The following is a 16,493-nucleotide window of genomic DNA, read 5'->3' on the forward strand; positions in this document are numbered from 1 at the left end:
TGGGGAGAGGTAAGGGTCTGGTACCCAGCTCCATCCACTCCCCATAAAATGTTTTCCCTTACTGACTTCGCAGGCTTGCGGATGTCAGTTCTGTCCCTGGGCGGGGACAGATAGTCATAACCAATGCCTAAGCAACCACTCACATTGTTTGTATTTTAATAAAGTTGTGGCCAAAATTATGCCGAATACCTTAAACAAAAATTATGGTGTGAAGTGTGAATTTATTTAGGGGTGGCTTGGGGACCTCGACACGCAAACACTTATCCCTTAGCTACACATAGAGTGTGTCATGGTTTTTCCAATAATCATACGCAGTTGTTGTTTAGAAAGCTATTCATCACTGTAAAGCAAACAAATCAAAACATAGTCCTAAATCTGAATAATCAAAAGGTGGATAAAGGCTGGAAGCAGCCACTGTATACCTGGGCTTCCAGGTAAACCTGGTACTCCCTTCTCCCCTGGAGGGCCTGAAGTGCCAAATCCAATGCAGTTAAAACAGGTGTCTCCTTTATCACCTGGAAACAAAGACATAAATAAAGAGGTGAGTATCATTTCCCATGGGTATGAGTACATTTAAGTATTCAAATGCAGACTTCTTGTACATATTCGGCATGCACCCCTAAGTATTAGAGAAGAACTGGAGTAGCAGTCACGGAAAAGTAATAGCTGTCTGGCACTCAGGCACAATGAATTAACTATGCACTGTTTCCTTAAGTACAGCTTAGTCTCAAACTCCACCTTCCCTGCTTCAACACTTCCCTTGAAATAAGATAAACCCTGCTCCAAGTGTGAGTAAAGTACCCTACAGGACAGATCAACACAACTCTGCTTAATAGCTCTGGTTTCTTACAAATACGTACCTGGAGAAAGCCTGAATTAGCAGTCAAAGTTCAACAGAAAACACTAGATACTTATGTAGACATTGAGATATCTTGCAAGATCTCATTACAAAACAGCAATCAAAACTTTACAGCCAATGGATACAGTCTGTGATATAAAATGTCTCCCCTAGATCCACCACATTCAGTCATCACATCCACATACAAAACAAGCTTTAAAACTGCTGATGCTTGTCCCAATTCACATCTTTTGGTGGTGGAATAAGCTCTAAAAACAGTCGACAGGATACAAAGATGAAAAGGGGGAGGGGCAAATCAAGTTCCTGGCCTTTATCACATCTATGACTATTCCATTCTGTTTCTGCATTAATCTTAGATTTTTTAAAAAAAAATCGGCATATTTTTAAAATATTAAATAGGATTTTCTGTTAACCATTTCTGAATGTATTTTGATAGCCTTTAAAAGCCAAAAACTACATTGGAGCATTTAGTTATCCAGTGGATAACTAAATTCCTATCAGTGCATCCTGAAGCATGTCTAGATGAAACTACTTTAGTGACCTCCAGAAGGCTTTAGATATGCTTTTGTCAAACAGTCCCACCCACCCAAAGAAATCACATGGATAACTCCTTGGAAACTACATGGAATTTCAGGAGAAGTCTGTAATATGATGGTGGGTGGAGAGAAGTTAAACTGGGACTGGACCAGTGGAATTTCCTTACATGAACCTAAACCACTCTTTGGACCACAGCCTATGAAAGACAAGTAAAAAAATCAATGGCATTGTGGAACCCACCTTTCTGGCCTCTCTCCCCCATAAATCCTTGTTCTCCTGGGAGCCCTGGGAGGCCAGGGGGTCCTCGCTCACAGAGTCTGTCAACTGAAAGGAAAAGCAAATGCAGTTCAAGAACTAAGAAAACTTATGGGTAGATGAGCCAAAGCTCCATCTTCCATCCACCCATGTAAGACTGACAAGCTACTTAGGAAGCTGGTTCTTCTAGCTCAGTATTGTCTACACGGATTGGGAGCAGCTCTCCTGGGTTTCAGACACGAGCGTTTCCCAGTCCTACCTGGAGTTGGTAGGGATTGAATTCATGAGCCATCTAAAAGCTTTGAGACTGCGTGTATAGAAGACCCAGCTAGCCATTCCTCAAATGAAGAGCATTTTAGCCACTGATTTATAGACAAAAAACATTACTTACTGGGTGGAATGGTAGTTCCAGGGGGGCCAGGGGGGCCAGGGGGGCCAGGTAAGCCTCGTTGTCCATCATTGCCAGGTGGCCCTGGTATTGGGATTCCAGGAAGGCCTTGATCCCCCTTCTGTCCTCTCTCACCGGGAAAACCAGGAATACCAGGAGAGCCAACACTTGGAATTCCTGCAATGAGAAAAGATCTCAGCATCTTTGTAATTCAAAATTAGGACGCTTTTAGAGAGAGAAGCAAAGGGAAACCAACCAAGCAATGAAGCAAAGCGTCTTTTTTTGCAAGTTGCTCTATCAAGAGGCAACTATTTAAAATGGGCACTCCCAACAAGGCCTGGCAAGTAAGAGTTTCAGACACATGGAAAGCATTTGGGTTGTACAGGTGTGAAATCTCACAGCTAAACACAAGGAATTCAAGTTGTATAAGAGAGAGAAGGAAACACACCTGTGGGTGATGTTTCCTTTTAAAAGATCAACTTGGGAGTGAGAGGGCTTCTACAGATACCTCTGTGTAAAGCCTTTTGGTTATTATAATATACTTAAAATCAACTCTGGGTTTTCTTTCCACCCCCTGGTTTTGCCCAACACACAAGGAAAAGAGCCAAACTGCATGTGATATATAACATCAATAATAAATAATCATAACCATCAGAGAGGCCAAGGTAAAGTAGGTGTGTGTCTTTGCATCTAATGCAGCATAATTATAACCAAGGGGTCTCTGCATTATATGGGGGCACTGCATCATAGAAAAGCAGTTAGGAAGTTACAACATAAGCGGAAGTAAAGTAAGGCATATTGGGCATGCCTGGGGAACATAGTGCTTTATATGTCAGGTGTGAATGCGGTCAAAGTAAGCACAGGAGAAAAGCAAGAAGGACATGTCAGAACCTTTGTGTTATTTATTCCTTATTTCGTATTCTCTACTCTGTCAGTTCTGTTATAGCTGTAGCTTAAATACAACTTTAAAATCACTTGTGCTAGTCTGATTTATCACTACGGGCTTGGATGGTGAGAAGATTCCAGTAGATCCCAGGTTTTTACCTTTAAGCAGGGCAGTGAGATCCTTGTTGGAGAATGCTGGTGTCACATTATAAAATATCTCAAAACAAACAAAGAGAATTCCTACTAGGGATGATGGGCAACTGATTTGGCCGAATCCAGAACAAAATCAGGGTGCAAATCCAAATCAGCCCTGATTCCTGAACTGGCTTTGGGGAGAAGTCGCTTCGTGTGTGTTTGGTCGTAATGCTCCAGACACTCAAGGGTCTTACCTGGTGAACCTGGTAGGCCAGGTGGCCCCTGTTGGCCTGGATATCCACGTTCTCCTTTGTCTCCAGGAATTCCTGGCAACCCTTTACTACCTTTTGGTCCCACCGTTGTTCCACTATCTGGCCTTAGAATTGCCTGGAATATTCCATTAAAAGAAAGTTACACACACAGAAAAGGACAGAGATTCTATCAAGCTAAATTAGTACTTAGTCATGTTTCACGGAGGCTGAGAGCAAACCAGTGGAGATCATGGTGTATTGTGAAAACTGGAATCATTTTTTAGCATACAGTGGTGCCTTGCAAGACAAAATTAATCCGTTCCGTGAGGCTCTTTGTATAGCGGTTTTTTCGTCTTGCGAAGCAAGCCCATTGACAGCTTAGTGGATTAGCGCTATTAGCAGTTTAGCGGCTTTTAGCAGATCAGCTGATAAGCGGCTTATCAGCGGATCAGCTGATAAGCGGCTTAGCGGCTTAGGAAAAGGGGGGGGGAAGGGGGAAAAACCCACAGGAACTCGCAAGACATTTTCGTCTTGCGAAGCAAGCCCATAGGGAAATTCATTTTGCGAAGCGCCTCCAAAACGGAAAACCCTTTCGTCTAGCGGGTTTTCCGTCTTGCGAGGCGTTCGTCTTGTGGGGCACCACTGTACTGGGATAGATATTTACAAAGGGATGGTTCCTGCAAAGACATAATAGGTCATCTTCAAAATATCTATAAGTATTATTCATTTTAAGACCATGCTCATTTTCAAAAAAAGCTGTGTATTGGTATATATTTGTAAGGGTTTTTTGGCGGGGTGGTGGTGTCGGTAGCTGATGTAATATACAGTCATACCTCAGGTTGAATGTGCTCCAGGTTGAGCGCGTTCGGGTTGCGCTCCGCGGCAACCCAGAAGTAACGGAGTGTGTTACTTCCGGGTTTCGCCGCTCGTGCATGCGCAGATGCTCAAAATGACATCACACACATGCGCGGAAGTGGCAAAACGCGATCCGCGCATGCCCAGATGCACCGTCGTGTCTTACGTTCCATTCAGGATGCGGAACAGATCCCGTTTGCATCCCAAGGTACCACTGTATAATACCACTTTGTAACATTTTACAATTACAACACAAAACATTAAAAGTAAGTGAATTAAATGAACATAATCAACATGCCACATGGGAACTTAAGGGAGGGAGGAAACAGAATGAATGGGCAGAAACTTACATGTCCAGGAGGACCAGGAAGACCAGTGTCACCTTTACTGCCCTGCCCCAAAAAAAATTCAGCAAGTTTAATAGGGAAGCAGGGCCACTCACTTGACTTTGCTAAGAAACAAGCTCCACCAAGCCCCCGCAGAATCATAGAGATGGAAGGGACCACAAGGGTCATCTAGTCCAGACCCCTGCAATACAGGAATCTTTTGCCCAACATGGGGCTTGAACCCACAACACCGACCGAGCTACCAAGGCATGTCTCCTTAAGATGACGCTATTCCGTCAAAACAGAGAGAGCCAAGGGAGGCAGGGCCATTCCATTGGCTTGCTAAGAACACAGTATACAGAGTTAAGAACTTAATTTGTTCCGGAGGTCCGTTCTTAACCTGAAACTGTTCTTAAGCTGAGGTACCACTTTAGCTAATGGGACCTCCCGCTGCCGCCGCACGATTTCTGTTCTCATCCTGAAGCAAAGTTCTTAGCCTGAAGCACTATTTCTGGGTTAGCGGCGTCTGTAACCGGAAGCGTCTGTAACCCGAGGTACCACTGTAACTTTTACCTCCTCTTCTCCTTGAACTGCTGTCGTTTTCTTGCCATTTTAAGAACTTTGCATCAAAGAAATGGATTCATTTCCCCCCTGCTCCCTATCAACCAATTTTCATTTTGTATCATGCCCTTTATATCACTGGTTCTCAAACTTTTCGCCCTCTGCAGACCATTCAAAAATAGTCAAGGATCTTCTTGGCAGACCACTTAGCCTAGAGACCTTCCCCTGACTTTCTGCGAGCTATGGCTTTATTCCTCTGAGGAAGGCAGAGCCTCCCCCTGTCATTTCTGGTCCATCCCACAAACCTTCCACACAGACCACAAGGACCTGGGAATGATGAAGTAGCCACTGAAGCCACTCTGGAGAGATGCTGTTGCAAGCTATCTGAACAAAACTTTCAAACCACTGCTGATCCCCGGACCACACCTTGGGAGCCTATTTTAGATTGCAAGCCAACTAACAAATAAAATGAGCTTTCCATGTTGCAAAACATACTCACTTTCTCTCCATCTCTTCCTGGAAAACCAGGTATACCACGATCTCCAGGCAAACCCTATGATGGAGAGAGAAGAAATCAATCCTCAAAAAACTTAAACTGTGAAAGGTCATTATAGAAGGAAGAAAAATGCAATAGACTCACAGGAAAGCCAGGTTGACCAGATTCTCCGTCCTTGCCAGGTTTCCCCTTTAAAATACAAATGTGTATTGAAAAAGCAATCAAGCAGATTCGGAAGCACAAATATGCTACTGACATTGCGCTGTTCATACCACTTGCTAAGATAATATGAAAAATGTCTCTCCAGCGCAACTTTCTGGAAGAATACCAACAGGCAGGCAACCCCCATAGTAAGCATGGGTACTTAAAACAAGGACCAAGGCTGACAATGACAGGAGTAAAAAGCACAGCAAACAGATGATGGCATGAATTCTTAGGGCAATGTAACAGACAAACAAACTTGGGCTCTATGTGAGTTTCTGGATTTAATACAGTACAATGGGTTGTTTTTTAATCTTATTTTTACAAAATAAAAATTTGTAATTGTTTTAATTGAGACCACACCTCCTTTTCCTCTTGGTATGCCTTATTAATGGCTTCATAAATCACAGAGCTGTACCCTGTATTACTTCTTCTTTGCAACTGTGACAACTTATCCTTAAAAAAACCCACCAACCTATGTTTTCTTTCATTTCTTCTTTTTGCAGACTGTTTGTTATTAAAATTCAATTTTAAAAATTCAGAAAAGGAAATACTCCCAGGGTGATTCTGTAATATTTATCAATCTTCCTTTTCTGCAAATTACAGGAAGATCTTTTTTGGAGGGGACGATTCTCAAAGTCCCTTTGATAAAGTAGAAAGCATAGTGTGGCCAAAGAAATTATTAAAAGACTGGCTTTCTAAAACAACAAAAACAAAAGGCAAGGGGGGACCTAGTGAATTTCTCCAAAAGAAAAGAAAAGAAAAGAAAAGAAAAGAAAAGAAGAGTTTTGAATATAAACAGTGGCATCTTGTGCACTGAGCTGTAGAAAAGGCACCCACAGCGCTACCATATACCTTCCCCACCACAAAGGAATTAAGATTGTCATGTTGGTTTTAGGATGGAAATTATGAACAATAAATCACTTGCATTCCTAAGATGTGCTAAATTTACAGCTCATCCTTGATGGGTGACAGAATCCACAAGGATAGCTGTTTTTTGGGGGATTCTAAGAGTTTCTTACTACCATGTGTCTGATAAGAAAATAAATTAACAGTGGCTAAAGCTGGTTGTGTCAATATGTATTAAAATATTGCTGATGAACATGCTTCAGGAGAAAAAAAATGAAAGATTCCTTGGAATAACTTTACAACATATGGAAATCACACTCTAAGGAGTGGTTGCAAAGCCAGTGCTCACAGTGTGGTTTCCATGTTTTGTAAAGTTAATGCTTTGTAAACATGGGCTTTGCAGCCTCTTCTTACTATTTCAGCTCTTTGGGAGACAGTTTTGTGAGTCTGTTAAGGTTTCTTGTTATAATTTAAATATCTAAGCTTCGTGTGACAGAGTCTAATGCCTGTGAGTTCTGTGAATGCTTCAACAATCCTTTTATGTGGAGATTGTTATCCCATTCTGTATTTATTGGATTTGAAATTGTGTTTTTATATACTTTTTATTGTTTCTGTTTTATTGTTAAATTACCTGAGGATGTTTCATGGTGAGAGATTTGGAAATGAAATTAATAATTGTATTTACATCTTCTGGTCTGCCATGACTGGATGTGGTTTATCTGTAGGCCCCAGCCACTCAATGAATCATGCATCAACACCCTCTTCTCCCCCAAATAATGAGCCTTTGTAGGAGTGCGATCTGCTGGCCCAGCTGATCAGGTTTTTCTCTGTTAATAGTTGCCAGTGCCCACTCCAAGGATAGAACAGGAATCAGTCCAGTTTAAATTAAACCCAGAATAAAAAACCTGCATTCTGGTGTGTGCCATCAATGAGGCCCTTCTTGTCCAGGGAAAACCACTGACCAACCCACTATCTTAGCGGACCATAGGAGAAAGGAAAATTTCTTACCCAGTATTTGGTGACCCAACCTGAATCCCCAAAGTTATACAAGGTCTGGAAAGATAAACGTTGAGTTCAAAGAAGTTACTTACCCTTTTGCCTGGTTCTCCTTGCTCACCTTTTTCACCTTTTCCACCACCGGGAAGACCCTGGAAAAAAGGAAGCACAGCTTCAGCACCCATGACAACAAAGATGTTTAGTGCACTTTGCTATGATTTCAAAGATGACTCAGAAAGGAACTGACTTACAGGAGGACCTGGAAACCCAGGGGGACCTGTGGGGCCTCGGTCACCTGGAACGCCCTGTCAAGCATGGGGGAAGAGAGAGAAAGACGACATAGTTGAAAATACATCACTGCCCTTGAGGACTTAATATTTCGCTCACATCTAAGGTACAATGCCCCAGCAGGATTTATTTGTTTTCATTTGCTTTTCTATTACAGTTCTTCATTGGTATATTAACATTAGTACGACATCTGTTGCATAAAAAAAAAAAAATTGATAAGAAAAGAAAAAAAGAAAGAAAACTTATTTTCATATATTTCCCTTCCACTCCTATCCCTGGTTTCCCCTCTATTCCCAACCTGTCTGTGTATTCTTGTTCTAAATTTTCCTCTCTCCTCCTCTTTATCTCATGTTATAATTTGCGCTGCTGAATTATGAGCATCCTGCTAGATTGATTGTCTTATTATGTTCCAGCAGAATTTAGAGGCATCTGCTATGTGAGGCAGGCTGTGTCCCTCTTTCCATATACACCTCTCCCCTCACTCAGCAGAAGTCAACAGCAGAAGCAAGCAAAAACCCCACCCAAATTTTAAAAAATTAAAAACAGTTAAAACAATTGTAGCAGCAGCCCCGCCTCTGCTTTGTAGCTGGTGCTGCAGGCAAGAGATGCAGATTTGCTGCAGATGCAGAGATCACAGGAGTTAGTAGGTGGTCAAGCCTGCATTTTGGGCTGCACAAAGTATGTTTGGAGGAAGTGCAAGCGAATGGGGCAGGCAGCGAAGGCAGGGGCATTAACACTCTCCTCCAGACAATGGGCCAGATGGGATGGGGGAGTGTGGTACAGTGTGACCCACTGATGCAAACCAGAGCAACCCATGAAGGTTGGCTGAAGGAAGAATGCCTGTGGAACCATCTTCCTCTCACTTACCTGATCACCTTTCTGAAACTCTACATCATTTGTTCTTTTCTGTTCGCCAAGCTGTCCTGGGGGTCCCGGGGGTCCTTGGAGTCCCTGCTCACCCTAATTCCCACAGGAGACAACAAGGCACGTTAACATCATTAGGCCACTTTCATAGAAGCAGTACCAAGAATGAGCAGAATCAAATCTCCACTTCCATGCCCCACACTTACCTTTTCTCCTTTTGGCCCTTGGAAGTTCAAGCCCATGTTGCCCTAAAAGGAATTTGAAATGATAAGAAGAAGACGACGACAAACCCTAAGTACATGAGACTGAATGCAAACAACCAAACAAGGACAAACACTGTTAAAATATACTATACCTTGGGACCCGGTAGTCCTGGGGGGCCGGGAGGACCCTGAAAATGACAAACACGGCAGTCAATCTCCAGGACTACTTCTGTAATCCCACAAGATAAATCCATGCTGGCCTTCTGAGAAACAGAGCATTGGCTCTGTTGTTGCTATTTATTGTTTCTTTCCTTTCTTTTATAGTGACAAATAAATAAATCAGGGGAAGGGGAGAAAAGAAAAACTCCACCCCAGGTTTATCACTTGGAATATACTTAATTGTAATGGAAGAGAAAGGGGTACTCCAGGAGAGGGCTGCATCCGCTCACAGGCAACATTTGGGAAGGGGGTGGACTTATTACACCCACTTATCTCCCCAGTTTTCCCCACCACAAGGGAAAACAGGAAGAGATATTGCTGGCAAGTTATCCAAATCACCACACTGCACTTGCTTTCCAAACTTCAATTTGAAACCTACTTTTAGGTGTCATTTCCCATTCCTGTTTGGAGAGTGAGCATGAACTATAGTTGGCTAATTCATATATCATGGTAAACTGTGGTTTGCACTAAACAAGAAACTCAAAGTCAAGCCACATCTGGGAAGGGAGCAACATGAGCCCACAGCTTGCTCCTGATCACATATATACACCGCAAAGGAAACATAGTTGTCTAGAGATCAAATCTCAGTGGCCTGGTTCAAGCAATCCTTCAACCATAGTTTAGAACATGGTTTGAATTGTGCCACTGATATTTGATCCCTAGACTATAATGCTTTGCAAGTGATGTGCATATGAGAAAGGTTAGCCTGTTTCGGAAGAAGGCAAGTGGGATTCTAAATTCTGTATTTATTATACTCATATAACATAACAGTGTGGGAGCTATTTTTCTGCAAATATGATCCCCAGACATCTCCAGGGATATGTGCATAAGGGAGCCATATGGGTCGGGTCAAAGGTATGGTTCTTTCACATGCAAAACTCCATACATTGGACCTTTGATATAAATCCCTGCTCCCTAGGAAATTGTTACAGTTCACCCTGATGCAAACATGGACCTGTCGTGATGACCAGGACAAGAGAAAGGGGCATAGGCCATAGACCTGGGCAACCTGTTTGCCCCCAGCACTTCTGAAACCGCAAGTTGGGCAGCTACAAGCACTTTTCTTTCACCATCTACTCATTCTGCAAGCCAGATGGAGGTCATCAAGGAAACGTACCAGCAAACCTGGGGGCCCAGGAGGACCAATAGGGCCCTGTGCTCCAGTGGGACCTGCGGGGCCCTGGAACAAGAGAAGAAAATAAAGAGTCAAACTGTGGGCAAGAGGAAACCCACAGCAAACTCCAGGGCAGGTGCCAGAGACTTGTTGCCTTCCAAATCCAATTCCCACCAGTCCCAGCGAGCACAGCCAATGGTCAGGAGTTGAAGTCCCATCAACTTCTGGAGAGCTGCCTACCCTTGCTATGTACTTCTGCAGCTATCTCTCACTTGCATTTCAGAAAACAGTGTTTACAATTCCCTCTCTTCCATTGTGACCAGTGATAATGGCTCCATCAGAGCTCTCCCCTTAGGAACCTCAGCTGCTTGCTCCTCATTTGTCTGCGTTTCTATTGCGTAGCAGGGAGAGGGTGGCATAGAGCACACTCCTCAGGGAGGGGAGCCTCTGGTTTATTTATTATTATTTATTAGGGCAAGGGGATATCTGGTTTTCACCAGCTAAATGTCGCAATATATCGATATATCATGATGTCTGAAATAAGGATGGAGGTATGTAGAAGCATTGGGTGGCTCCACAGTTTTTCCTGCATCATGATTTTTGCATAGCACACACATCATGATTCACAATATATTGCGGGGTCAAAAATTATGAAACCCAATATCATGATATGGACTTCAAACTGGTTGTGGACAAAGTATCGCCCAGTCCTGTTACATATTTTACTGCCTTATATCCCCCCCTTTTTTTCTCTCTCTCCAAAGAGCTTTGGGTGGTGTAAGCACTTCTTCCCCTCCCAAGTTTATCCTCAACACAACCTTGTAAGGTGGTTAGGCTGAGGGATAATGAATGGCTCAATGTCACCCAGTAAACTTCATGAATGAGTGTGGATTTGAATCCTGGCCTCCCGGTGTCAATGCCCAACACTCTAATCACTGTACCACATTGCTGTTCACACTGGAGAGGAGAGGTTTAGAAAGGCTTTGATGTCTTCAGCTCACACAGAAACAAATCAATGGAACGAACGAATTGCACTGGTGTTTTGACCGCTGCTCAATTCAAATAATAGACCCACTAAAAATAAGCCGCTGATCTGGGAGACAAACAGAGCTTCCTGATGTGCTTGTACTGATGCTGGGCACAAAACTGTGGAACTGTGAGAGAATCAGATAGCAGGACGAAACAGTGAGGCAATTGTTAGGACAAACTGCAAACAAAGCTGTTTTTTCTTTTGGAACCAACTTCCTGGATTTCATCGTTTCCGAACAGAAACCTGTGAACTCCATTTCTGAACATGCATTCTCTTCTGCCCATGAACTCAACAGTGTTTGCAGCACAGCCCCAGTTTGGCAATAAACACACTTACAACACACACTTTGATCTAAATAAGAGCCTGATTTTCTGGTTAAACAGCCCTATGGATGACTTTCTGTAGCTCCCAGCTGCCACCTGGCGGCTCCTTTACACAACTGCAGCTTGAAAGCAGATTCCAAAACAGTACGTAATATAAAAATGTGAATCTGGGGACCCATAAAGTTTGGTTTTACATTCAAAACAGTCCCCAGTTAATTTTAACACACCATAAACATATTACAAAGTAAAATGGAACAGTATAAATTGCAATAAATGAATAATGTACAACTAGTATATATTTTTCTATAACTTTGTTAGTCCAGTACATAACATACTGTATTTTGCTATAAAGACATTGCTCAGTTGTCTACCCTTTCTGATCATTGCCATGTTAGTTAATTTAACCGTGTAAACTATGTCCCAACTCCCAACTCTTATAAGCCTATCTGCAATTGCAGAGATTCTCCCACAGCCACCAATCATCTGTGCTGAAGTTAAAAGATGTACTATCATTTTGTTATCATTAGATAAAAAATAACCAAACAATTCAATTAATGAGTTTATGTATTTTCTTTTTCTTTTGTATTTTCTTTTGTTGTAAATATGTATGTTTTCTAATTTGTACTTAATAAAAAAATATTTTTTAAAAATAATGAGTTTAATGGTAGTTTGAAGCCTGTTATTATTTCAATTTGTTTATTATGTGTACCCAAAAAGTTCACACAAAAGTACACACAAAACCTATGCCTGTATTTATTGCTCTGAATATTCAGCACTTATTACTAACACTGTCATAAATGCAATTAATGCTGTGGCGCTTACTTTTTTTTTTTTTTTTTTTTTTTTACACAGGCAAGACATCATAAAGTGACATCTTCATCAACTTACTGGTAGTCCTGGTAGTCCTGGAAATCCTTGATCACCCTTTTGTCCTGGTTGCAAAGATGTCAGTATCTCACCTGGCTCCCCCTAAAAGGAAAAAAAAAGAAAGAAATTTGGAGTAAGAAAGGAATACTCGAACATATTATAAAAGAGCTAGATCAGAAACATTTATGTCTCGAAGTGACAATTTCTTTCTTATAGGAGCTTAACTGTGCAAAAGAAACCTTCCTACCATTTTTTTTTAACTTAGAAATTTCCCTGTGGGAACTCATTCATAATATTTTTCTGACCAATGATTTGAAGTATACAGGGGTTGTGTTCAAAAGTTGTGGCTAAACCATAGTTCAGTATGACAAAAACAAGCTGAAGCAAGCTTCAGGCTTGCACCCTCTTCCCTCGCATCTCCTACTCTGCTGCTGTCACATGGAAGAGACGGTTTAGTTACCGTACATTTGAATCCCAAATTGTGGTCAGTCGTAACTATGGTTTGCTGAAACAAGCCACCATCAAAAATCATAGATTGAAGTTGGCTTGTTACAAACAAATCATAATGAAGATCAACCACAATTTGTCCAATTCAGATGATATAGAATTGTAGAGAGTTGTAGAGTTGGAAGGGACTCCAAGGGTCATCTAGTCCAACCCCGTGATGCAGGAATGTCAGCTAAAGCACCCATGGCAGATGGATATCCAACCTCTGCTTAAAAACCTCCAATGAAGGAGAGTCCACAACCTCCTGAGGGAGATTGTTCCACTGTCCAAAAGCTCTTCCTGACCTCCTAGTCAGAATCTCCTTTCTTGTAACTTGAGCTATTGGTTCGAGTCCTGCCCTCCAGAGAAGGGAAAAACCCATGTTTGTTCCCTCTTCCATGTGACAGCCCTTGAGATATTTGAATTTGGCTATCATATCTCCTCTCACTCTCCTCTTTTCGAGGCTAAACATCTCCAGCTCCTTCAACTGTTCCTCATAAAGCTTGCTTTCCAGGCTCTTGATCATCTTGGTTGCCCTTCTTTGCACATGCTCCAGCTTGTCAACACCCTTAAGTTGTGGTGCTCAGAACTAGACACAGAATTCCAGGTGTGGTCTGACCAAGGCAGAATAGAATGCTGCTATTACTTCCCTTGAGCTGGACACTATATAATTCTCTTGATGCAGCCTAGGATAGTGTTAGCTTTTTTTGCTGCTGCATCACACAGTGATTCACACTGTTGACTCATGTTAAACTTGTGGTCCACCAAGACCCCTAGATCCTTTTCACATGTACTGCTGGTAAGCCAGGTGTCCATCACCTGATATTTGTGCATCTGGTTCTTCCTGCCTAAGTGAAGAACCTTACATTTGTCCCTACTGAAATTCATTTTCTTAGCTTTTGTAAAGTTGCAGTTTATCACAACCAGAAGCAAAAGCTTCCCAAATCCTCCTTGCAAGAGGCTAAGGCTTGCTGTGGCTCATTCCCATCAAACTAAACAGCCTTCCCCAATATTATTCCCCAATCCGTGAGTTTTGCACCGCATCTCCCTCCATCACTGAGCACTGGCCATGTTGGTTACACATTCTTTTGTGCAATGCTAAGTTCAGGTTATGGGATGCGGGTGGCGCTGTGGGTTAAACCATAGAGCCTAGGACTTGCCAATCAGAAGGTCGGCGGTTCGAATCCCTGCGACGGGGTGAGCTCCCTTTGCTAAGTCCCTGCTCCTGCCAACCTAGCAGTTCAAAAGCACGTCAAAGTGCAAGTAGATAAATAGGTACTACTCCGGCAGGAAGGTAAACGGCATTTCTGTGTGCTGCTCTGGTTCGCCAGAAGCGGCTTAAGCGGCTTAGTCATGCTGGCCACATGACCCAGAAGCTGTACGCCGGCTCCCTCGGCCAATAAAACGAGATGAGCGCCGCAACCCCAGAGTCGTTCATGACTGGACCTAATGGTCCGGGGCCCTTTTACCTTTACCTTTTTAAGTTCAGTTACAGATAGGTAGCCGTGTTGGTCTGCCATAGTCAAAACAAAATAAAAAAATTCCTTCCAGTAGCACCTTAAAGACCAACTAAGTTAGTTCTTGGTATGAACTTTCGTGTGCATGCACACTTCTTCAGATACGCGGAAAAGCTCATACCAAGAACTAACCTAGTTGGTCTTTAAGGTGCTACTGGAAGGAATTTATTTTATTTTATTTTTAAGTTCAGGTTCTGTGGTAATTTTGCACTATAAAAATCATTGTTGTGGCCCAACACCCGTGTTATAAGCTCTTTTGAACAAAACTGTGGTCACCCCATAAATTCAATAAAGAGTGCTGCGGCATCATCTTAATTGTAGCCTTATATCTTAAATTTTCTGGTGCACTTCTGAGATGTACCTACTGGTGGCACTCACTGTAAATGAAAGAACTTCCCCCAATGCTGACATGCCAATCTCCCTTGCCCCATTCCCCCCCCCCCCATTTTCAACCACAAGAATGAGTTCTCAAAGTTGCTAGCTGCCAATAAAATGCATAATTAGACCAAATGTTATTGTTGAACGCTTGAGAATCAGCAGTGCATTCAAATGGCAACTTACCTTCATCCCTATTAGGCCAGGGGGACCCTGCAGCAAAAAAAAAAAAAAGCGGGGCGGGGGGGGGAGTAGAAGAAAAGAATTATGAATCTTCTATTAGATAGCAAATGCAGTTTCTTCCTTGCTTCAAATTGCAGTTCACTCAAACATACAACAGGTGGAGTCAAACACTTGAATACTGTCAAAGGTACTCTTTAGATTAGAAGAAAACCATGATTCAAGGAGCCTTGAGAGTTTGCCTCTAATAAGTCACTTGTAGCATAAACGGAGTTTCTTTTTATCAACTCTTAGGGCTCAAAACTATGTGGGACAAGAGCACAATTCAAAGATAGGTCTCTCTGCCCTGAGCTGGATGCTGAAGTTTTAATATATAAAACACTCATAACAAAACAATACACTACCACCATCAGTGCAATCATCCAATAAAAACAGACTAAGTAGAGTTAACACTAACTCGTGGTGCACAAGTTTTGTACAGCTGTCTTTAAAGAAATCGAAACAATCTGTAATATGACAATTGACAACTGAACAAACTTAGCCTTGCTAGGAATTATAGATGTGTCGAATGAACAACTATGTTATAAAAACGGTTAATGTTTCTTTTGGTGGCAGCTTGCTCAGAAACTGCCAAACATTGGCGCACTGCTACAGGACTACCACAGGACTGTGCACAAGGTTGGTCTGTTGCCCTGGCTGAAAAGTTAACCTGCAAAGCAAAAGCAGCCAGAGATTAAGCAAACCCTCCATATTTTTTTTATCATAGAATGGTAGAGTTGGAAGGGATCTTGAGCATAATCTAGTCCAACCCCCTACAATGCAGGAATATGCAGCTCTCCCATACAAGGATTGAACCTGCAGCCTTGGCGTTGTCAGCGCCATGCTCTAATCAACAGATTTATTTCATTTGTGTGCCATGAAGATCAATGGAGAAGGCCACCTCAAACTCATAGAAACTTGTGGAGAGATCTACTGTGCCTTTCTTTCACAGGTCTAAGGGTCATTCCATATCAAGTGATCCAACTTTTTTACCTCATGCCATCCAATTTTCTTAATATTTTGTACACTTGTTGAATGATCAAAACTAAGTTTAAATCTAAAATTTTAATTTTTCATCTCATCCTGTTTTTGAGTTATGAGGGTTTGAAATTTCAAAAAATAAAATGACAATTTTGGCCTTGCCGGACTACACAAAAATCTTTGAAGCTCAGCCCAGTATTGAGATATGTCAAAACTAAAAACACAAATCTCTTCAGAACTTCAAGGGCTTTAATATGATATGTCACATGATGGGCTTACTTAAAATTTAAAAAAATAAGTTACACAATTAGTTCCTCTGAGTTCAATGGGGCTTACTCCCTGGAAAGTGGACACAGGGTTGTAGCCTAAGGCTCACAATAAAATATCCATAGAAACACAGCACAGAAGCAAAA

The 16,493-nt window shown here is 42.1% G+C and overlaps 1 protein-coding gene across 2 annotated transcripts in view; it reads right to left on the minus strand.

Annotated features, from left to right (window-relative positions):
- COL4A5 (collagen type IV alpha 5 chain) overlaps positions 1–16,493 on the minus strand; it is a 143,705-nt gene that overhangs the window by 60,112 nt on the left and 67,100 nt on the right. For both annotated transcript variants that reach the window (XM_079961595.1, XM_079961596.1), the window contains 15 exons: positions 15,067–15,093; positions 12,524–12,604; positions 10,286–10,348; positions 9,102–9,137; positions 8,953–8,994; positions 8,750–8,842; positions 7,846–7,899; positions 7,690–7,746; positions 5,693–5,737; positions 5,552–5,605; positions 4,516–4,557; positions 3,314–3,446; positions 2,043–2,216; positions 1,637–1,720; positions 423–515 (listed from right to left, as the gene is read on the minus strand). In XM_079961595.1, coding sequence (XP_079817721.1) covers positions 423–515; positions 1,637–1,720; positions 2,043–2,216; positions 3,314–3,446; positions 4,516–4,557; positions 5,552–5,605; positions 5,693–5,737; positions 7,690–7,746; positions 7,846–7,899; positions 8,750–8,842; positions 8,953–8,994; positions 9,102–9,137; positions 10,286–10,348; positions 12,524–12,604; positions 15,067–15,093 — 1,078 coding nt within the window. The remainder of the gene's footprint in view (positions 1–422; positions 516–1,636; positions 1,721–2,042; positions 2,217–3,313; positions 3,447–4,515; positions 4,558–5,551; positions 5,606–5,692; positions 5,738–7,689; positions 7,747–7,845; positions 7,900–8,749; positions 8,843–8,952; positions 8,995–9,101; positions 9,138–10,285; positions 10,349–12,523; positions 12,605–15,066; positions 15,094–16,493) is intronic.

This window comes from Podarcis cretensis (assembly GCF_951804945.1).
Source record: "Podarcis cretensis genome assembly, chromosome: Z".
Classification (NCBI taxonomy): domain Eukaryota; kingdom Metazoa; phylum Chordata; class Lepidosauria; order Squamata; family Lacertidae; genus Podarcis; species Podarcis cretensis.